The following is a 23,495-nucleotide window of genomic DNA, read 5'->3' as shown; positions in this document are numbered from 1 at the left end:
AGACCTTAGGACTACTGATCAATGCAGACAAGTCTATCCTTTGTCTAGTAGAGAGGATAAAGTTTATAAGGGCTATGTTGGACTCTACCCAGGCCAAAGAGTCAAGATCTCAATCTATTTTCTCCCTGTGCAGGCGGATAATGTGCACAGAGTTCAGTAACTGCTCCAGAGGATTCTATTTTGACACGATAAGAAAACCAGGAAAAACATGCCTGCTTAACATACCAGAAAAGAAAATATTTGGAACACAGACGTGTGGTAATGGTGTACTAGAAGATGAGGAGGAATGTGACTGTGGTATGGATGAGGTTAGTAATTAAATACTTTAGCTTTGTGCACATTTTACAGAAGTATTGTTAAGTTTGTTTTATCCAACTTCAAAGCTATTCCGTGAGACACATGGTTATACGATGGAAGTGCTGTTCATAGTTCCATAGTTAAGACTAAGAGTTGAGTTTTGCATTTAAAATAGGATTCAACTATTTTGTTATTATGTCTGAAGAACACATCTTATGCACATCAAAATTACAGCTTTGAGTACAAAGAAAATTACTCCTTGAGTACACAATAAATTTTATGAGGATATTTAAAAAAAAACAGGAATACATTTCCCCCTTCTGTTTAATTAATCCATAAACTCAGGGATCACACTGTATGACCAGAGAATTGCTTAATATAGTACCTATTTTTAAGAAAGGGAAAAAAGCACTCCAGGAAATTGCAGGCCAGTTAGAATGACCTCAATTGTATGCAAGATCTTGTAACAAATTTTGATAGTGAAAGTAGTTAAGTACATAGAGGTAAACAGCAATTACGGTAAAATACAACATGGTTTTATAAAAAGTAGATCATGCCAGAGCAACCTGATCTCTTTCTTTGTGAAGATTACTGATTTTTTAAGACAAAGGAAGTGCAGTAGATCAGATCTACCTCAATTTCAGTAATGCATTTTATACAGTTACACATGAGAAATTATTAGATAAATTGGAGAAGATGGGGATTAATATGAGAATTCAAGGATGGATAAGGAACTGGTGAAAGTGGAGACCGCAACATTTCATACTGAAAGGGTAACCATCAGGCTAGAGGGAGGCTACTGGTGGAGCTCCTCAGGGATCGGTCTTGGGGCCAATCTGATTTAACATTTTTATTGGCATAAAAAGTGGAAGTGTGCTAATAAAATTCGCAGCTGACACAAAGTCAGAAGGCCAATATGGAAGAGGACTAGAATATCATACAAGAAGATCTGGATCACCTTGAAAATGGACTAATAGAAATGGGATGAAATATAATAGTGCAAAGTGCAAGGTCATGCACTTGAGGACTAAGAATAAGATTTTTTTTTTAAAAGCTGGGTACTTATCAGTTGGAAACAACAAAGGAGGAGAAAGTCTTGGGTGTATTGGTTGATCACAGGATGACTATGAGTCGCCAGTGTGATTCATCTGTGAAAAAGGCTAATATGCTCCTAGGATGCATCAGGTGAGGTGTTTCCTGTAGAGATAGGGAAGTGTTAATACCATTCTTCAAGGCACTGGTGAGACCTCATCTGGAATACTGTATGTAATTCTGGTGTCCCGTTTTAAAGAAAGATGAAATCAAACTGGAACAAGTGCAGAGAAGGACTATTAGGATGATCAGAAGAATGGAAAACCTGCCTTATGAGAAGAGACTGAAAGAGCTTAGCCTAAGCAAGAGAAGGCTAAGAAAGAGATGGCTTAACCAAGAGAAGGCCTAACCAAGAGCAGGCTTAGCCTAACCAAGAGAAGGCTGAGAGGAGATTTCATTGCTCTCCGTAAATACATAAGAGGGATAAATACCAGGGAGAGGAGTCATTTAATATAAGCGCCAATGTGGACATAAGAACAAACGGATATAACTGTCCATCAACAAGTTTAGGCTTGAAATGAGATGATGGTTTCTTACCATTAGAGGAGTGAAGTTCTGGAACATCCTTTCAAAGGGAACAGTGGGGGCAAAAAACCTAACTGGTTTCAAGATTGAACTTGATATGTTTATGGAGGGGGTTGGTATGATGAGACTGTCTGCAATGGAATGTAGCCAATCTGTGACTGAAAGTAGCAAATATCTCTAACAGCCCATGGTAAGACAAAGATGGGGAGGTATCTGAGTTATTAGAGAGAATACTTTCCCTGGTGTCTAGCTGTTTGATTTTCTGCAGTGCTAAAGGTCCAAATGACCGCCATATTCGTGGTCAGGAAGGAATTTTCCTCCAAGTCAGATTGGCAGAGACTCGAGGTGGGAGGAGTTTGCCTTTCATTGCAGCATGGGGTATGAGGCACTTGCAGTTTTAAACTAGAGGAAACGTTGGATTCTCTGTAACTTTAAGTCTTTAAATCATGATGATTTGAGGACTTCAGTAACTCAACCAGAGGTTATGGGTCTATTTATAAGAGTGGGTGGGCAAGGTTCTGTGGCCTGCAATGTACGTCCAGACTAGATGAGCATGATGGTCCTTTTTGGCCTTCAAGTGTATCAGTTTGAGCCCAATACTGATCATAAGACCTACAACTTCCATTCAGATCAACAGAAGTAATGTATAATGGGGCACCACTTTGTGTGCATTTCTTGTGTGAATTGTACTGTATGTATTACTTGCCTACAAACAGGATGAAGCCATTTGTATACAAACCTAGCCCCATCCTCCATGGCCACAGAGAGCCCTTTTGCAAGAGGCCTGTGTGCTTCCACTGGTAAAGGGAGGGTGCAACAGAGGTGGGGGATTGTGCAAAGGGTGTGCAATGCACAAGCCCCCTTCAATCTCTTTACTTCAGCCATTGTGATATAGCTTTTGTGGAACAAAGAACTGGAAGTCATTGAGTCCAGTGCACTGCTATCGCTGGCAACCCCTTCATATAATCCCATCAAGCTCCATCTTAAAACTATCAGAGGGGTAACCGTGTTAGTCTGGATCTGTAAAACCAGCAAAGAGTCCTGCAGCACCTTATAGACTAACAGACGTATTGGAGCATGAGCTTTCGTGGGTGAATACCCACTTCGTCGGATGCACTCACGAAAGCTCATGCTCCAATACATCTGTTAGTCTACAAGGTGCCCCACAACTCTTTGCTGATCTTAAAACTAGTTAGTTTGCCCCCTAGTGGAAAGCTGTTCCAGAACCTCACACCTCTGATAGTTACTTCTAATTTCCAGCCTGATTTTATTTATGGCCAGTTCATTGTCCTGGGTAGGCTGGCTTCTTTCCTTTTTATGTATCTTCAGAGTGCATGCCAGAGTTACTCGGTCCTAGTGTTCAAAATTGGATTTCCTTACACTTGTTAATGTCAACGCTCAAGTCTTGTACACAGTAATCAAGTCTCGAGAAAGATTGATGGTTTAGCCATGCACACAGAAGGAACTGATAGTTTTTTCTTCTGCTTCTTCCTTTCCACCCCCCTAGTGGCACCAAACCTGGACCCCAGCAGGAGTGGTCAGAAGTACTGTCCCCTTACTTCTTCTTTGAATGCCGTCCCTGTGGGTACGCCACTTCAGGCATTGGTGCACCCCGGTATCATTGATCAAAGATTTATGGTAGCAATGTCCACGCATTAGGCCATCCTCAGCTGAAGATGGAGCTCTGGGGCAGTGTTCGTCACTCTTGCCAAACTTTTAGAAAAATAGGTTTCAGTAGTTAGTCAGTCATTTAAAAAGTTATAGTTAATGCTGGTACTAGTTTTTGTTAAAAAAAAAACCATTTACTTTTCCCAGTTTTACCCTCCCCGTAGTTTCCCCACACTGGGGTTGGATAACCATTAGAGATGCCTGGCTCCCCAGGCATTAAGTGATGCTGCTCTTTCCATGGAGCAATGCCCATTTCTGATGGGCACTCTTTGTGTGTCCAATGTCTCAGGCACATATCCTGCAAAAACGTCCCTACTGCAGTAATCTGAAAGCAAGAGCCCAATTTGACCAGGATCTCTGCTTGAAAATGATACTGATGTAGAAATCTCTCCAACCAGAGGCAGGCCAATGGACGTCTTGGCAGGGACAGGAGACGTGTTCCTCTAAAAGACCGAGGAAGAGGGCACAGATGTCTCCACAGAGAGCACCACAGAAACATAGGTGGTCTCTCCCCATTGGCACCGATGATACCGTCATCAGAACCGCCAGAAATCTACTGCAACAGAGAGATTTGTCTGTCTTGTTGGCAGTGCAGTCCCTAATGTTTCGTAAAAAGAACAGGAGTACTTGTGACACCTTAGAGACTAACAAATTTATTTGAGCATAAGCTTTCGTGGGCTACAGCCCACTTCATCGAACACATAGAATGGAACATATAGCTCAGCCATTACACACATTGAATCTATTTCGCCCATGTTAAGTATCTTGTCAAACTGTCTTAAATGGGCTATCCTGATTATCACTATAAAATTTTTTTTCTTCTGCTGACAACAGTTCATTTTAATTAATTAGCCTCTTAGAGTTGGTTGGGCAACTCCCACCTTTTCATGTTCTCTCTCTCTCTCTCTCTATATATATATACCCTCACTATATGTTCCATTCTATGTGTCCGATGAAGTGGGCTGTAGCTCAGGAAAGCTTATGCTCAAATAAATGTTAGTCTCTAAGGTGCCACAAGTACTCCTGTTCTTTTTGCAGATACAGATTAACATGGCTGCTACTCTGAAACCTACTAGTTGGTACTGAGGGCTCTCCTGTAAGTTATAGCTTACCTCTCATAACACTGTACGGTCGTCCAGTGAAGACAATGATGATGTGCAGGAACCATACACTTTCTCACCACATCACTCATCACCAAAAGAGCAATGACCACCCTGGATCCAGATGGAGTCCAAATGCCCTCACAACCAGATAGCTCAACTGTGGTACAGACCGCTGTGGATGTATCCACCGATAGCCTTCCCAATGCAATGGGCCCAACCCTAGGCAATTTACCAGGGCTCCCGCTCCAGGCCACCCACGGCTCATAGAAGCGAGCTGACATTTAATCCCACATCTCCCATCCTGCGGTCAACAGAGGCTCAGGATGTTGGGGATAACACAGAAACAGGCACAGATCGGGAATGACATCTCCAGCTCACAATTCTTCCTTCTCCCGAGATGAGGCAATTATGCCACCGCTGCCTATCTAGGTGGATGACTTCAGACAGTTCCAGGAACTGTTTAAGTGGGTCGCCCAAAGCCAGGACATCCTGTTGAAGGAAGTGCAGACAAACCAGCACAAGCTGGAACAAATTCTACAACCTTCATCTGCTTGCAAAAGCACTCTGCCCATCAATGATGTGATTTTGAAACCAGCAGAGACAATCTGGCAGACACCAGCCTCAATTCCGCCAACATGCAAAAGGACGGATAAGAAGTATTCATCCCTGCCAAAGGGGTGGACTTCATCTTCTCACACCCACCTCCCAACTCCTTGGTGGTCAACACAGGTAATCAACATGGCAAACAACAACAGTTTCGATCAACTGAACAAAATAAGGAACACAAGAGGCTCAATCTCTTCAGGCAAAAAGCTTACTCCTCAGCAACATTTCAATTCCAAGTCACCAACTATTCACTCTTGTTGGCTAAATATGATTATGATAACTATGGCAAACTTAGCTCATTCATGGTGGAGCTCCCCAAGGAGAAAAAATCACAATTTCAGGCCATTGTAAATGAGGATCAACTCAGAGCTGTCTCAGAACAATGGTTGCACTCTTCACCCGAATCTGGAGAAACTCTACCTTCAAACGTGGCTCCTGTGTGGTTTGATTGTGGCAAAGTAGCCTGCTTGGAACAAGTTAAACACATATTACTAAACAGCAGGAAAGTGACCATGCATAATAACTTCCTTCAAACATGGAAGAGATGCTCTGCCTGGTGTGAAGAAAAATATGTGATGGCCTCCACAGCACTACTACCATTAGTGTCGGAATACCTACTGGAGCTGAAACATTTGCGTTCAGCAATGAGCTCAATCAAAGTCTATCTCGCAGTCGTTTCAGCATTCCATCATGAGATTGATGGGACCTCAATCTTCGCAAACTCCATTACTAAACTCTTCCTCACGGGTCTCCAGAAATTCGCCAACCTACTTCAGCCTGGGACCTCAATCTGGTATTGAAGTTCCTCAGAAGGCTGCCATTTGAACCATTAGCCACCTGTTTCCTACTACATTTATCCATGGAAGTGGCCTTTTTGGTTCCTGTTACATCTACCAGATGGGTGAGAGAGATAGGGGCTGTCATGGCCAATCGTCCCTACACAATATTCCTCAAAGACCAGGTCATGCTACGTCCGCACCCAAACTTTTTACCAAAGGTAACATCTTGCTTTCGTGTGAACCAACCAATCCATCTTCCTACGTTCTGTTGCAAGCCTCATGGGACTCCAACAGAGCCTGGCTTCCATTCATTGGATGCCAGGCATGCGTTATCATTTTACCTGGAAAAGACCAAATCTTTCTGGAAATCTCCTAGACATTTTGTTTCCACTACCGACTGTCTGAAAGGCTGTGCAATATCCACTCAGAGACTGTCTAAATGGATTTCCACGTGCATTCAACATTGCTATCATATTCTGAACACGGACCCCCCCTACGCACATCAGAGAGCAATCCATATGATTAGTTTCTACCTCGATAGTATTCCTCAACAATGTTCTGATATTAGAGATTTGTAGGGTGGCCACTTAGGCTTCTGTCCACATATTCATTGAGCACTATGCAAACTCCAGGGCTGATGCCATAGTTGGCCTAACCGTACTCACCTCTATGACTCAAATGAACCCCAAGTCCTTCTTGCCTTCTGAGGGGCACTGCTCTACAATCACCTGAAGTGGAGCACCCACAGGAACAACACTCAAAGAAGGAGAGGGTTACTCACCTTGTACTATAACTGAGATTCTTCAAGATGTGTGTCCCTATGGGTGCTCCACTACCCACCCTCCTCCTCTCTACTTTGGAGTTTGCAGTAAGGATTCTGCAGTAGAGAAGGAACTGCATGGTTCAGGTCGTGCATGCACTAGATGCGGCACCAATGGCACTGTGAGATGCCTACTGCATACTCGCAACCCCCGTGGATACTGCTACCATAAATCTCTGATCAGATGTCAGTGTGTTCCAGCGCCATTGAAGTGGAGCACTCCCGGGGACACACATCTCAAAGAACCTCAATAACTGCACAAGGTAAATAACTCTCTCTTCTGATGCAAACGACTATTATTCTGATCATAGGGCACTGGGTCTCCCAATGAAAGTCAATCCTGATTTGAGAAGGTCCCTTATATCATGAGTGAAACTCTTCACCCAAGAGTCTACATCAGTGAATATGAGCAACCAGTACAGTTGCTCATATTGTCAGAGTGGAGTGGTTCCCAGAGAAGCAGTTGACAAGAGTAAGGCCTGTAGAACTTGCTGCTGGACTCAGCCAAAGGGAATCCACTCTGCAATTGTGAACCTGGTGGGCTCTTGAATCTTGTTCCCTTGCCTGCTGATCTAGTTTCTCTGAACCAAACTATACTTCCCCTAATTTCAGCAAACTATGGTACTTCAGGACTGCCTCGTGATATGCTTGTCCACCCAGAAATCTTTCTGTTTCTGACTGAGATATTGTTCACACACTCATCTTACAATCCATGTCCAGTTCCTTATAACTACTATGAATACCATAGCAAAGAGGTTGAATTCTGGCTTTAAGTGCAAAGTGGAACTCAACCTAAATTATGAAGTCATTGCCAGCATCCCCATATTAGATGTGTTGTACTAATTTAGATGGAATATATGAGTCCAAAGAGTCAAAGTTGTTAACCAACCCAGTCACTGTCCAATATTAACCAGTGTTAAACAAGGTTTGGTATACAGACACCACAACCTACTTAGTATCATGGCAAGCACCCCAAATCCATTTAACCTATTATTAAAGATGCAGAAGAAAAGGAAAAACAGTTCAAGCATTTGAAATGTAAGGTCTTAAATAAGGCTTTTATTTTAACAATATCCCTTATTCTTTTTCCTTAACTGGACAGAGATTTTAGAAGGAAAAAACCTCATTTGGCTGTGTTTTAGATGGTGTCAAAGATAGCAATAACTATTCTTTAGATGGTGTCAAAGAGGGAGGTCAGTTGAAATGGTCCGGAACTGTTGTTTTAGCATTTTTTCTTGAAGTCCAATCCTGACTAACCAAGGCAATCACACAAAACAAGATAGAAAAGAACAGCAAAGATAGAAATTGCAACTTCTATTTCTTGTGCTGACTCTTACTTACAACCTTATTATTGGAGAAATACAGGCACAGCACATGGTCTTATCAGCCACTCTGAGACCTGACAAACTTGTACCAACATTGGGCTATTTAGGGCATTGCTTTTAGCTGCCTTTCTGCTCACAGGTTTACAGCCATGTTGCAAAATATATAGTCTTGGCCAGCTAAGCCAGGCTGTTATTAAACAGAAGGAAAAAGGAGAGCAACGGAAAAGAGAAGAAACAAGGTGGGAAAGGAAGAGGACAAACTGGGGAAGATTAGGGGTGGGAGTGAAGAAAGATGAAGTATTACATCCAAGCTGGGTTCAGGATTTAGCCAGAGCATGTGGAGGTTGCAGTGCCCTTCTGGGTTCCTTTCTGTGGCCTACATTGGTCAGTGGTATCAGTAAAACCCTCTTGATTTAATTTAATTCACTCTATCTCCATCTTACGTCTTTTCTTAAACAATTTCATGTAACAGGTCATTGTGACAATTAATAAACTTTCACTTTCTTTGAGGACTTATTTCCCCTTTGGTGAACAGCTGACATATATTCTCTCTATCTGGTACTATTCTCTTCTTGTTTCTTTTAGACTTAGAGTTAAAAGGGTTTAGTCTTTTCTTCCTGGGAATTGGAAAACCAAGAGATACACTCTTGTTTGTGGTAATTATTATATAGCATCACTTCAAAGCCTAAATCATTTAGGGCTTGTCTATACATGAAATGCAAGGGTGCCACATATACAGCACTGCAGTTCTGTCTACATCATGGTGTTGTATACATCAGGGATGATTTCAGCTTAAATATGTCACACAGGGGTGTGGATTTTTCACACACAAGAGTGACTTAGCTGGGTCAACCCAACTTTTTAGTGTAGACAAGGTCTTACACTATCATACACCATAATCTACTTACATGGGAAGCTTCTGGGGCTAGGGACATCAAGCTCAGCTTTCTTCAGCCTCTTCAGGTTCCCTTCTCAAGAGTTCTACAAACGTTTCCTCACTTAGTCCATTCTGTAGGCAAGTCTAACCTGTGACTGTCCTGTCACAGTTACCAGATCTCCCTCTTTCAAGATCCAATTTCCAACTGTCACCTTGACCAACCCCTCCCGTGGTTCAACAGCTTGGGTAACTTCACTGGGGTCAGTGTGACATCAGTGCTAACTCAACCAATCACCACCCATTGTCTGCAGCTAATTTGCCTGCCACAATTCTATTGGTTATAATGACTCTGGTATGAGGAGTGACTGTATACATGTAGCTTTCTTGGCCAAATTCACAGCTCTTTAAAGATGTGGCTGCATACTAGCTTGAACATCAGTGCTTAAAAGGCTCCCCGCCTTGAAAGGTTGCCTTGGCACCACTCCCATTTTGGCAACAGAACCAGGAGAACCAAGGCAGAAGTACAGGGGGTGCCCTTAAAGCACGGAGACATTGGGACTCAGGGACTATGCAATCCCTACACCTAATATCACATAGTACCAGTCTCACTAACACAACCCTGCAATCCAGTGAGTGAATTACAAATTCAGTGTTGTGTCAGAATCACAAGTACACTTTGTTTCTTTGTGCTACTCTAGTGTATTGGTGAATCTACATTTAAAAGTTTACATTAAAATAAAACTATTTAATTTTGTTTTCACGTTTCTTAAAATCATTAGAAATATTACATGTATCTGTGGTACTTATGTGACCCGCGTCACTGTAATGACTAGCACCTCTCCATCTTTTTAATGAATTTATACTCACAACACACCTGTGAGATAGTATTTCTCTATTGCCCCATTTTTACAGTTAGGGAACTGAGGAAGAGAAAAACTTAGTGACTTGTCCACACTCCAGCAGAGCAGGGAATTGAACCCAGTGTCCTTTGTCCCAGGCTGCTGAACCATCCTTCCTCTCTTGCTAGCATTCTCTTTGGATTCTTTGTGTAGTAGAAATAACAAATAATAATAATAATAGTTTATAAAAATGCTATGTAATTAGAACTATGGTTAGGTTGACCATATTTCCCAAAGGGAAAATGGGACACCATGTTGGGCTATCGTGAGCCGCCTCCTCCGCCCTCCGCTCACTGAACTGACCCCAGCCACTCATCTGGGCCCTGCCTGCCCCTTGCATGAGGCTATGGCTGGGGCTAGCATTGTTGCTCGCTCAAGCCCTGCCTCCTCCCCTGCGTGAGGCTGGCATCACCACTCACCCACTCCTGTACATTCCTCTGCACCCCACTTTTTTGACAAAAGAGGGCATTTGTCCTGTTTGTTGGCAAGAGCAAATGGGGAAAATGCCCACTTTTGCCAAAAAAGTTGAGTTAGCTGGGACAGGGCTTAGAAAAGAGACTGTCCTGGCCAAAACAGGGCATATAACTATTTTGAGAAATGGGAGATTGCTTCTCAAATTCACTGAGTTTTGTTACCCTTTGAAATCAAACAATAAATGGTAAGAGCTGTGTTATTACAGGAGAGTCCCACGCCAGATTTTTAAGGTGAGGTGCCATTCATTTTGTACTTGAAGGTGTGCCTACGGAGTGGTTGTTGCCTATCCAATTGTACAATAAAACCAGGTGCTGCCTGTATTTCTGGACTTTGCTGCAAAAACTGTCAGGTAAGAAAAACATATAGTAGGTTTTGTATTTTATGGTAAACTGAATGTTTAATGACTGTCTTTAACCCCAGTGGCAATGCTATTCATTTTCACAGTTTCCTTCTCAAGTATTAGATCTGCTAATCACATGAAGATGTGTTGGGATTATAGCTGGGCAACTTGTTTTTAGAAAAATAGTTGCCTAACGCCTAACCCAAAACTATTCGTTACTTCATGTAGAGTTCACTGAATGATTTTGACCAAATCAAAATATTGAAATGTTTCAATGATATTCAAATCAAATGTTTTTGTTTTGACTTTAGGCATTTTGACAAAAGCAAAGGAGGAAAAATTGCAAAAATTCTGGGGGTAGGGCTCCCTTATAACTATTAGCCCAATGGCTAGGATCCTCTCCTAGGATGTGAGAAGCTGATATACAATTCCCCGCCTTTGGCTGATGTGGAGAAGAGACTTAAACTTGAGTTTCCTATGTTACAGGAGAGTGCCCTAGCCACTGGGATATGAGGTGTCAGTGTTTCTCAGTGTCACCTGTTGAAGCTGTTCCATTTTTAATAAATAATTAAGTAATCATTGGAGTAGGGACTTGAACTTGGGCCTCCTACATCCTAGATAAATGCCCGAACTACCAGCCTAGAGAATCATTCTCACATTCCTTCCTAGGCCCAATAACTATCCATTATCATTATGCATGACTGAATAGTCATTGGGCCAGGGAAAGCTTGAGAATGATTCTATAACCTGGCAGTTATGCAACTCACCTAAGATAGCAGCTAAACTTGTCAGTGACAAACTGGTGAGAGAGTGAAAGAACCTGCCCATCAACATCCTCTCCAGAATGTTCTGGCTCTGTTGGCAATGCATGGCTCCAAGCCCTATCGGAATGTTTACTCAACTTTTGGGAGTGAACTTCCCAGCCTAGGTCATCAGACTTGTGCTAGTAGTGTGTGCTGTAGTGTGCTGTGTAGACAGTGCTTTGATGTTGCGGCTTGGGCTGGAGCTCAGACTCCAAACCTGGGGTGGGTGGAGTGGGCTTGAGAGCACAAGTTCCAGCCTGAGTCAAAATGTCAAAGCACCATCAACACAGCTAAAAATAGTGCACTAGCACAAGCCGTGCTAGCACAAGTGTGTGGACCTTAGCTGGGAGGCTCACCGCCAAATGCTGTGTAGACATACCCTATGTGACTTCAAAACATACCCAAATTGATATTTCCCCCAATATTATCTTCCTACGTAGACTTCTAATTTCTCTCTATTATTCTTCTCTTCCTTTGTCGTTTTCCTGGCATAGCCTGGAGCACCTTTATTTCCAGAGTCATCTGAGCCCGAGAAGAAAAGGAGAGCCAACTCTCCATCTCCCAGTACAAGACATCCTTATTTAGACGGAAAGAAGTTCTTCTGCTCCCTCTGGAGACCTCTCTGAGATTCCTCAAATCAACTGGAGAAGACTTAGTTGACAGCCAGGCTCCCAACTAAGGGTTCTGCAATAAAGGTTAAAGTCACCTTCTCTAGACTCTACAAAAGCCTATGTCAATAGCAGAAAGTTCTTGTGCTATCACTGATGCAATAAATGTGGCATCTGCTGCCACAGGATCCAGTACAGTAGCAGAAAGTGCTTAGATTCAGTCCACCCTATAGATCAGTATCTTAACTGGTCAGGACATACGGGACTCAGCAGAGAAGCTCCTTGGGATTGGAGAAAATCTTTCTCTACCATCCTTTCATCCCTTTACTTCTGTATTCATGCGTAGGAGTCCTCTCAGAGCAATCCAGCTTCATCACATCACCCGATCCTTCCACCCTAGTTGCTCAGGAAAACTGGGGAAACATTCCAAAGGATATTTTCTGATAGATGTGTAGTATTGGGCACAGGGATAGACCTTTTCCCCCAGTGCCCAGTTATTCAGAAATATTTGCCACAAGGCTGCATTTACTCAAAGATTCATGGAGTCATCTAGAATCAACATAGGAGGATGCATCCAGACTCTACTTTCAGGCCACAGAGAAAACAAAACACATTTTTACAGATCTACTTTGTTGCTCCAGACCTGTCTTTCTTTCAGAAAACAGAAATGTCAGCCTCTTTCTCTGATTTCTCCTTGTGGATATCCAGCCAGATATCAGTTCAAGCACAACAAAGCTACAACAGAACTTTTCATCTGTTTCTCTCCAGCCCCTCCATGCCCTCTCCACTACCTCCTTTCTTGATCACTGGACAATACCATCATGTCTGTCCCTTAGACCTATAACCTGGGTGCCATCTTTGGCTTAGACCTCTGTCTGGGACCTCAAATCCAGGCAGTTTGTAAACCTTGCCAATTTTTTCTGCATAACATATCTAAGATATGGCCTTTCTTTTCCAATCCCATACCTAAAACTCATCCTTGTTTCCATCATCTCAGTTTGATTACTGCAACATCCGTTTCTCTGGCCTTGACAAATGCAATCTTTGCCTACTCATATTCTTTCAGAGTGCTGCTGCAAATTTCGTTTTCCTAGTCTGTCACTTTGATCATGTCACCTGCCTCTTTGCTTCGCTCCACTGACTCCCTCTTGTCTATCACATTTGTCTTCACCTAATTGTTTTTACCTTCAAGGCCCTTCATGGCCAATCCCCACCATATCATCTCTTTTTTGCTATTGAGCGCTCAACGCTCAACTCCAATTTACCCATGATGCCAGCCTCCATTACCCACTTCTTAAATTTTCAAACAAGGACTTCCTTGCTTTCTCCCATGCTGCCCCTCATGTTTGGGAGGAGCTCTCCATAAACATTGATTAAAACTAAGCAGTTACCCTCCAAAACCCATCTCAAAACTCTCCTTTTCCTTAATACCTACCAAAAATTGACAATAGTTAGGCTTCTGGTGAGCTGAGACCACTGCCTAACTAGCTGTCCAATACTGTCAAACTGTTTCCTTGTATACTCCCACATCTATCTGTATCTATCATTTGTCTCTTGTCTTATACTTGGGTTCTGGCTCTTTGGGGCAGGGACTGTCTGGTTGTTCTGTGTTTGTACAGCACCAAGCACAATGGGGTCAGGTTCCTTGACTACGGCTCCTAGGTGCTACAGTAATACCACTTGTACTAAGTGCTCATTCTGGAGAGGATATAGATAGGTGAGTCCCATCCCCCTCTCCCCAGTGACTGACAGATCCAGCTTCTGAACGCTGTGGGTGAAGTGTCCCCAGCTCTAGTCTCAGCAGACTCAACATGGGGAAAAAGATGAGTAGATGGGCAAAAACTGTTTTTCCTTTCTTCATTGTTATTGATTAAAAGTATGAAAAGTTTATCATCATTTGGGAGTGGAAAAAAATCACAAATATTTCAAATATTGGAATTAGAGTCACTCCTTAATAAACAGCACAAGGAGTATTTATGTTGCATCTTCCTCTTATCTTATCTGTGTTAAAATAAATGGCAAAGAAACTGTAGGTGGTTTTTTTCTTACATGTTAGATGTTTGGGGACTTCTAAAATGAACATATTTTAAGAAGGCAAATGGTGGCTCATGAAATAGGCCTCCAGAGAGAAATCACATCCAGATCCTTGTATTCTTATTTTAACAGTTTCATAGACAAGGAAAAATATGCAGAGAAAGTATTGGTGAGTGTGACCTTCCTGAGTACTGCAATGGGACTTCAGACTGGTGCCCAGAGGATGTATTTAAGCAAGATGGAACTCCATGCGGTGACAATGACTGTTGTTTCCAAGGGAGATGCCATAACCATGAAAGACAATGCAAAGCTATATTTGGCAAAGGCAAGACCTGCATTATTATTTAGAAAAACACATAGCTACATCAATTAACTCTTACGAAATTGGCCAGTTCTTAAATGATACCTAGTCTCAAGAGGGCAAACAGACTTTTTGGGCGAGGGGGCTCTGCACAAAGGGGAGAGAGTGTGTGTGGTAGCTGAGAGTGTCTGCAGTCTTGGTTGATCCTGCCTCACATCTGCTAGGAATCTGCCCTTCTCCCTGAGCTTCCCCTGTCTAATCAGTGGATTTTGCATATCACGCCTACAGATAAGGATTGTTATTCTGTAACACCAATCACTTACAGTCTCACTGTGCCCTACTTCCCCTGTTGGTGGATTCTACATGCTTCCTCAGCTCAGGAAGCAATAGAAGAGGTTTGGAGTGGCTCCTAGCACACAAGACAGCTGACTTTTGGAAACAGGTGGTTTGGAAAGTTGGGGTAAATACCTCCTTAAGTGGTATGGGTGTCTTCTTTGGCTACAGAAGGTGCTAAGTGAGAGCTAATGAGATGGGAAGCATTTTAAAAAGGAAAGAGTGCTGAGACACTCAGGAAGAATGTAATCATTCTCAATATCTACTTTGGTGTGATAGGGTGGACTAGATCCTGAGGCCCCTTGCTGGAGGCCTTGTGGCCCTGCCGCTTCCCTCCCCAGAAAAGAGCAGAGGAGAAGCCCTCCAGTCAGCCAATCAGAGGAGCTGCTGGAGTGACCAATCAAGCCAGAAGGGCCATATAAACAAAAGCAGCAGAGGCAGAGCAGCCAGTTCCTTCTGGTAGGTCAAAGAGGGAGGACTGGGTGCCTGGAAGAGCAACAGAACCATGGACTGGTCAGTGCAGGCAGGCTGACAACAGTGGTCTAAACCCAGAATCTAGCCAGACGGGAGGAGGGCTATGATGGGCCCTGCTGTTCTGGTTGAAAACTGAGCCCAGGAAGGGCTGCCGAAAGGACACCAATGGAAGGTACTGAGATGGGCCCTTGTTGGGCTCTTAAACAAGGCAGTACCTCTGGAGAGGAAACCTTGGTTCTATGTCCACATACCAGGGCCGTGAAAAAGAACTGGTGATTGTATAACCCGGAATGAGGGACTGTGTCTGACTGAAGGGCTGAGTCACTGAAGACCTGCTGAAAAAACCATCAGCCAGGGAGGCACTCATGAGAAGCAGGTGCCACCCCATTGTAAGAACTGAAAGAAAAGAAGGCATACACCCAACCAGAAAGGGAGCGCCGGTCAGATATGAGTGCTGCCCTGTTCAAAACTAAGTGATTGCAGGCATGTATCAGAACAGAGAGGGGGTGCTCATGGGAGGCAGGTCCTGATACCATTACATTTGTTCTGAAGGGTTAATATGCTAAACAGATGTAAAATTCCCAGTTTCTATGCATTTGGGTTGTTTGCAGTGCTCATTCACTATTTTTACTAGTTTATGGTGCTGAAGCACACTGCATTTGATTTTTTTTTAAATTGGATACTTTACTCAACAGATATTGACTATATTAGACTGATGAAAAGGTGACAACCCTTGTTCTCAGGGATTAAATGACTCAAACCCCCAGTGTCTAGTTACTAGTTATAAATATTTCCTTGCCTATTTTACACACTAAAGAAAAGATGAAAGCTCTCAATTTTTAAATTTGGAGATTTTTTTTCTTACTATGTTTATGGGTGCTTCCTGTTCTGGAGATTAGATTCCAAAGAGGAGGAGGAATGCTGTTTTCTCAAGCATCAGAGCCCTATAGCTAACTTTTGGGGAGAATCAAATGATTGTGAGAATCTGGGGAATCAGACATGGGACTCAACTACTTCATTTCTGTTTGATTGTCATGAATGCAGGAAAGGAACATAATCTCTCATGTTCTCTTGTGAGGCGGCTCCTGATTACAGGGAATTATCTGTAATCTCTTGCTAAATGGAGCATTTCCTCAAAAAATCACTGTACTCAAGATATTCTATTTTAGAATTCTTCTTAGGATCAGACTAAAGGCAAAACCAGAACTGTCAGTCAGGATACGACTTGATTCCCTTACCTATAGTTGCCTAGAAGTTCAGTTCTACTTCCAGACAAACTAGAAGATAGTCTCCAGAACTCTTCCTTCACTCTTTGAAAAATTCCATGAATACCTGCCCAGAGAAGCCAAAATAAACCTCTTAGCTGTTCAGACTGCTAAATATAAAAGTGACAGTTTTAGAAATGTCAGGACATAATAACCAAGAGCTAAATTCACTGGATCACCTTGTCCACCTGCTTGTTGATCTCCTCAAAGAATTCTAGTACATTGGTGATGCATGATTTCCCTTTACAAAAGCCATGTTGTCTTTTCCCCAACATACCATGTTCTTCTATGTTTCTGATAATTCTGTACTTTACTATAGTTTCAACCAATTTGGCTGCTACTGAAGTTAAGCTTACCAGCCTGAAATTGCCAGGATCACCTCTGGAGCTTTTTTTAAAACTCAGCATCATGTTAGCAATCTGCCAGTCATTTGGTACAGGGATTGGTTTAAGTGATGGTTTACATACCACAGTTAGTAGTTCTGCAATTTCATACTGGAGTTCTTTCAGAACTTGGGTGAATACTATGTGTCCTGATGACTTATTATGGTTTAATTTATCAATTTGTTCCAAAACCTGTCTTTACTGACACCCCAGTGTGGAACAGTTCTTCAGATTTGTCACCTGAAAAGAAAGGCTCAAGTGTGGAGCTCTCCCTCACATCCTCTGCTCCGAAGACCAATGCAAAGAATTCATGTAGCTTTTCTGCAAAGGCCTTGGCTTCCTAAGTGCTCCTTTAGTGGCTTGATAGTTCAGTGGCCCCATTGATTGTTAGGTATGCATCCTGCTTCTGATATGCTTTTTTTAAAAATGCTGTTAGTTTGCATGTCTTTGGCTAGTTGCTCTTCAAATTCTTTTTTGACATGCCCAATTATACGTTTACACTTGACTTGCCAGTATTCATTCTACTTTCTATTTTCCTCAGTGTGATTTGATTTTCAATGTTTAAAGAATACCTTTTTGTCTATAACAGTCTCTTTTACTCTTTATATCCATTGCGGAATTTTTCCTCCTCTTCCTGTTTTTTTTCTTAATATGGGACATATATATAACTTGATCCTCTTTTGGGGTATTTTTGAAAAGTTTCCAAGAAGCTTGCAGGCATTTCACTCTTGTGACTGTTCCCTTTAATTTCTGTTTAACTAACTTCCTCTTTTTTGTGTATTTCCCCTTTTTGAAGTTAAGCACTGCTATGGCAGATTTCTTTGGCATTTTCCTCCTTGCAAGGATGTTAAATTGAATTAAATTACATTATGGTTGCTATTACTGAGAAGTTCAGCTATAGTCACCTCTTGCACCAGATTCTATGCACCACTTAGCACTAAATCAAAATTGCGTCTCCCCTTTTGGGTTCCAGGACCACCTGCTCCAAGGAGCACTCATTAATGGTGTCGAGAAATTTTATCTCTGCATCCTGTCCTGAGGTGGCATGTTCCCATTCTGTATGGGGATAGTTGAAACCCCCCATTATTACTGGGTTTCTGTTTTTGTTGCCTCTCTAATCTCCCTGGGCATTTCAGTCATCGTCACCATCTTGATCAGGTGGTTGGTACCATATGCCTGCTGCTGTACTCCTCTTTGAATTTGTATTCATACATATTCTGTGGAACTGTTTAATTATTTTTAAGGTTTTTACTATATTTGATTCTGTTGTTTTTCTCATGTAGTGAAGTTCTCCCACCAGCATGATCTACTCTGTCATTCCTATGTTTTTTGTACCCTGGTATTACCATGCCCCATTAATTATCATTCCATCAAGATTCTGTGATGCCTATTATATCAATATCCTCATTTAATACTAGGACGTCAAATGAACCCATCTTAGTATTTAGACATCTTCCACTTGCATACAAGCACTATTAAAATTTGTCAGTATTTATTTATCTGCCTTCATGTGATGTAATTGAATAGGACTCCTCTTCATTCGACTGTTTCTCTTCAGTTTTAGCCTCTCCTCTTTACAAGGGTATAGAGTATCCCCTTTAATAAATCCTCCCCTAAAGGATGTCTCTGTCTGAATGGTATAATCCTCCACACCTAATGTCTTTCCCCCAAGTCCTTAGTTTAAAAACTCCTCTATGACCTTGTTTAATTTTACATGCCAGGAATTACTGCATGAGGCTTTCTTCGTTTTTCACATATACCCAGTTCCAAAATACTTGTGGGGGAGGCTGCAGCCAAGAGTTCTTAGGGCTGTGAGATTCACTCAACATCTTCTGATAATGATGTGGAGATTATGGATATTCTGGTATTTGCAAAATCCCTTCCTGAAGGTAAGAAAAAAGTTGTCTGATGACCTCATTTCTACAGGACAACTTCTTACAAAAACATGCTTTAAGGGCATTTGATGCCTCTGACACTTGTGCCAGAGCAGTTGCATCTGCCATCACTCTCAAATGACAAGTGTGGCTTAGATCATCTGGACTCTCTACAGAAACAAAGGCTAGAGTGGAGAATCTTCCCTTCGAAAGAGAGAGATTATTTAATAATAGGATAGTAATAAGACTTTGAGAAAATGAAAGATACTAGGTTTACAGCCAGACCTTTGGGATTATAGCCAGAGCCCAGACCATCTGTTGTACCAGTCTTCGGCTATCAACACACTCATACACATAAGCACAGCTACCATCATCAGCATCCTCAGTAAAGCAGAAGATCTTTTGCGAAGAGAAAACAAACTCCAGGGTGAACCTCTGGACCAGGCCTCAAGTTTCATAAGAGTCCTGAGAAGTGCAGACCAATTTTGAGACATTTCTTGTTCACCCCATTTGAAGACTGTCAGGTCATGTCTGACAGGACAGCTAGAGTGCTATAATGCCAGAAAAATGGATATTAGAAATAATACACAGCAGATACACTATCCAACTCAATTATCTCCCTTTATCATAATCCCAGTTCAGAGTCAACTCTCATGTGAACCCACTGAGAGCAGAAGCTCTTTCCACAGGAAGAAGAGGTCATAGTACAGGGGAGTCCAGTGTTAAAACATTTTATTCCAGGTACTTCCTAATCCCAAAGAAGGACTGAGATCTCTGTCTTGTAATAGACCCAAAGAAACTCAATTCTTTGACCCTGCCTCAACCAGGCCATCTTCAAGGATCTGAAATGCAAAAAAAAGAATCCTACTAAAAGTGGAAACTAGAGGATAAATATAAACAAAGAACACAAGTATGTAGGGAAATATTAGAAAGGCCAAGACACACAATGAGACTAAACTAGCTAGAGACATAAAGGATAATAGGAAAACATTCTACAACTACATGAGAAGCAAGAGGAAGATCAAGTAAAGGATAGACCTGTTACTCAATGAAGGGAGGGGGAAACAATAACAGAAAATGTGGAAATGGTTGAAGTGCTATATGACGTTTTTGTTTCAGTTTTCACCAGAAAGGTTAGTAGCGATTGGATGTCCACCATAGTGAATACCAGGGAAAATGAGATAGGATCAGAGACTAAAATAGGGAAGGAAGAAGTCAAAAATTACTTGGACAAGTTAGATGTCTTCAAGTCATCGGGGTCTGATGAAAAACATCCTAGAGTACTAAAGGAGCAGACAGAGGCAATGTCTGAGCTACTAGCGATTATCTTTGAAAACCCATGGAAGATGGGAGGGATTCCAGAGGACTGTAAAAGGGCAAATATAGTGCCCATCTATAGAGAGGAAAATAAGAACAACCCAGGGAATTACAGACCAATCAGCTTAACTTCAGTCTCCAGAAAGATAATAAAGCAATTATTCAAGCAATCAGTTTGCAAACACCTAGAAGATAATAAAGGGATAAATAATAGCATGGATTTGTCAAGAACAAATAGCCAAACCAACCCAATAGCTTTCTTTGACAGAGTAACAAGCATTCTGGTGTGGGGGAGTGGTAGATGTGGTATGTATATCTTGACTTCAGTAAGGTTTTTCATATTGTCTTGCATGGCCTTTTCATAAACAAACTAGGGAAATTCAACCTAGATGGAACTACTATAAGGTGTCTGTGTATATGTTATCAATGATTCACAGTCAAGCTGGAAGGGCATATCAAGTGGGGTCCCACAGGGGTCAGTTCTGGGTGCTATTCAATTCAATATCTTCACCGATTATTTAGATACTGGCATAGAGTGTACACTTACAAAGTTTGTGGATGACATCAAGCTAGAAGGAGTTGTAAGTTCTTTGCTGGATAGAATTAAAATTTAAAAATGATCTGAACAAACTGGAGAAATGATCTGAAGGAAATAGGATGAAAATTCAATAAGGACAAATGCACAGTACTCCACTTAGGAAGGAGCAATCAATTGCACGTATATAAAATTCCTAGGAAGGAGATACTGAAGAAAGTGAACTGGGGATCATAGTGGATCACAAGCTTAAGTGTTATAGCTTCAAATGGAAGAGATTCAGTCTTTGCATAAAGACTAGTAATGTAGCTACAACAATGGCTCCAGTTCATCATATTTTAGAATAACTGCTGCAGCTGACAAGTATCAAGGGATAGCCGTGTTAGTCTGTATCCACAAAAACAAAAGTTGTCCAGTGGCACCTTAAGGACTAACAGATATATTTGGCCATAAGTTTTCAGATGCATCTGAAGAAGTGAGGTTTTTTACCCATGAAAGCTTGTGCCCAAATATATCTGTTAGTCTTTAAGGTGCCACCAGACTCCTTGTTGCTACAGCTGAAACTTTTAGACCTTCTTTATCAGCAATTAATGTCCATCTAGGAGCTATATTAGTTGACCACTCTTTCATAGATAACAAGTCTGTATTCATACACAACATAATTAAGACCTTCATGAAAGGATTCAGTAAATCTTCCTACACGTTAAAGACCCTTATCCAGCATAGAACCTCCAGTAGCCAATGAAGATTCCATTTGAGCCAATAGCACAATGGTGTTTATTTTAACTCTCATTTAAAACAGCTTTTCTCACAGAATCATAGAAATATAGGGCTGGAAGGGACCTTGAGAGGTCATGCAGTCTAGCCCCCTGCACTGAGTCAGGATCAAATAAACCTAGACCATCCCTGACATGTGCTTGTCCAACCTGTTCTTAGAAAACCTCCAATGGGGATTCCAAAGCCTCATTGGAAGCCTATTCCGCAGCTTAGCTAACCTTATAGTTGGGAAGTTTTTCCTAATATCTAATCTAAGCTCCCTTTCTGCAGGAAATGAGAGAGCCATACCATCTGTGTAGTTACGGTGGGCTGCTCTGTGTTGAAGTACTCTAAATTCCTAAGATACTAGCAGCATACCTGGTGTACAGCAACTTTGAAGCAAGTCCTGTAGGTGGTTTTGCAGCCAAGCTTGTAGATGATAGCCCTGATAGGTCCCAATAATCACTCAGCCCAATGGTTAAGTGAAAGGGTAATGCACTAGGGCTGCAGGGAAGGGAAACTCTGCAAATATGCTAGGTATAAAGGCTTAAGAGTTACAGCTGAAAGTTCATAATAGGGGGTTCTTCTTGGGGCTGAGGGGCAGTCCTATTGAAAAGCAGGGTTCTTCAGGATAGTGCCTGGGGTGCCCTTTCCAGTCTGGTCCCTATTGAAGTGAATAGGCTCTTGCTGGTTTCCAAGCCATGCTCAGTTTCTCTCATTGAGGCCCTATGCTCTGGCTTCCTGTCACTGCCCTCCCCATACAGACTTCCTCCCAGCTGTAACATTCAGCAGTCACAGCCTGTTCCACAGGTGGCTCGGCATACTGTTCCTGGGGTTTCTTCTTTGCAGCTCCAGGTTTGTCATGTGGCTGCTGCTTTTAAACAAACAGAGCCCAACCCCTCCTGGTTCAGGACCTTTTCTCCTCCTGCCCAGAGAAAAAGGAAATACAGTGTGAAAGGCTCCCGGGGGTTGAAGTCTCTTGCTTAGCCAATCCATCATATTTGCTAGAAGAGAATAAATTGCAGGCCGTCATGGCTGACCCACCTTTCACTCTTTTTCATAAAGATAGAGGAGAGCTACATCTCCATCGCTAATGTGGTAACTGAGTTTTAACTTTATCTGTCAATTAACTCACCAGTAATTTTTTCTAAGCTCACACCTATGCAGGATAAAACACGCTTCTCACTGTAGGTGCCCTTTTCAGCTTATTATTTCAATAGGTCTAAATGATTCAGATAGTGCTGTAATTTATTCATTTCTATTCTGATAAAAAGAAACAATCCTCAAGTCTCATACACTCTCAGAATTGGTTAAGCTGTACTTTCGTGAGACCTACACTTTAGCATCAGACCCTATTCTGGAGAGAATTCAGTCCCTTTCCACTAGGACCAAGGCAGCTTCAATGTTATGCCTTAGACCAGGGGTTGACAACCTTTCAGAAGTGCTGTGCTGACTCTTCATTTATTCACTCTAATTTAAGGTCTCGTGTGTCAGTAATACATTATAATGTTTTTAGAAGGTCTCTTTCTATGTCTATAATATAGAACTAAACTATTGTTATATGTAAAGTAAATGAGGTTTTTAAAATGTTTAAGAAACTTCATTTAACATTAAATTAAAATGCAGAGCCTCCCCAGACGAGTGGCCAGGATCCAGGCAGTGTGAGTGCTACTGAAAATCAGTTTGTGTGCCGTCTTTGGCAGGTGTGCCATAGGTTGCCTACCCCTGCCTTAGACATATTCCTGTTATACAGATCTGTAGTGTTGCAACTTTGAACTCTTCTCAAACATTTTACAAAACCCTACTCTTTGTATTTAGGATCCAGATTGGATGCACAATTTTGCAGGGCAGTACTTCAATATCTCTCTATTATAGGACCCATCTCCATCCAAAGGGAGTACTGCTAGTCTAACTGTCCCACAAGGTGGAATATGCAGAGGACACTTGAAGGAGAAATGGAAGTTATCAACCTGTAGCCAGAATTCAAGATGTACTCTGTATAGTCAC

The 23,495-nt window shown here is 41.9% G+C and overlaps 1 protein-coding gene across 1 annotated transcript in view; it reads left to right on the top strand.

Annotated features, from left to right (window-relative positions):
• Positions 1-23,495, top strand: part of LOC115648684 (disintegrin and metalloproteinase domain-containing protein 20-like) — a 153,517-nt gene that overhangs the window by 69,072 nt on the left and 60,950 nt on the right. The window contains exons 12-14 of the mRNA XM_030556663.1: positions 134-308; positions 10,725-10,814; positions 14,383-14,575. Coding sequence (XP_030412523.1) covers positions 134-308; positions 10,725-10,814; positions 14,383-14,575 — 458 coding nt within the window. The remainder of the gene's footprint in view (positions 1-133; positions 309-10,724; positions 10,815-14,382; positions 14,576-23,495) is intronic.

The sequence above is a fragment of the Gopherus evgoodei genome, chromosome 1 (assembly GCF_007399415.2).
Source record: "Gopherus evgoodei ecotype Sinaloan lineage chromosome 1, rGopEvg1_v1.p, whole genome shotgun sequence".
Lineage (NCBI taxonomy): Eukaryota > Metazoa > Chordata > Testudines > Testudinidae > Gopherus > Gopherus evgoodei.
This window is presented reverse-complemented; position numbering and strand designations above follow the sequence as displayed.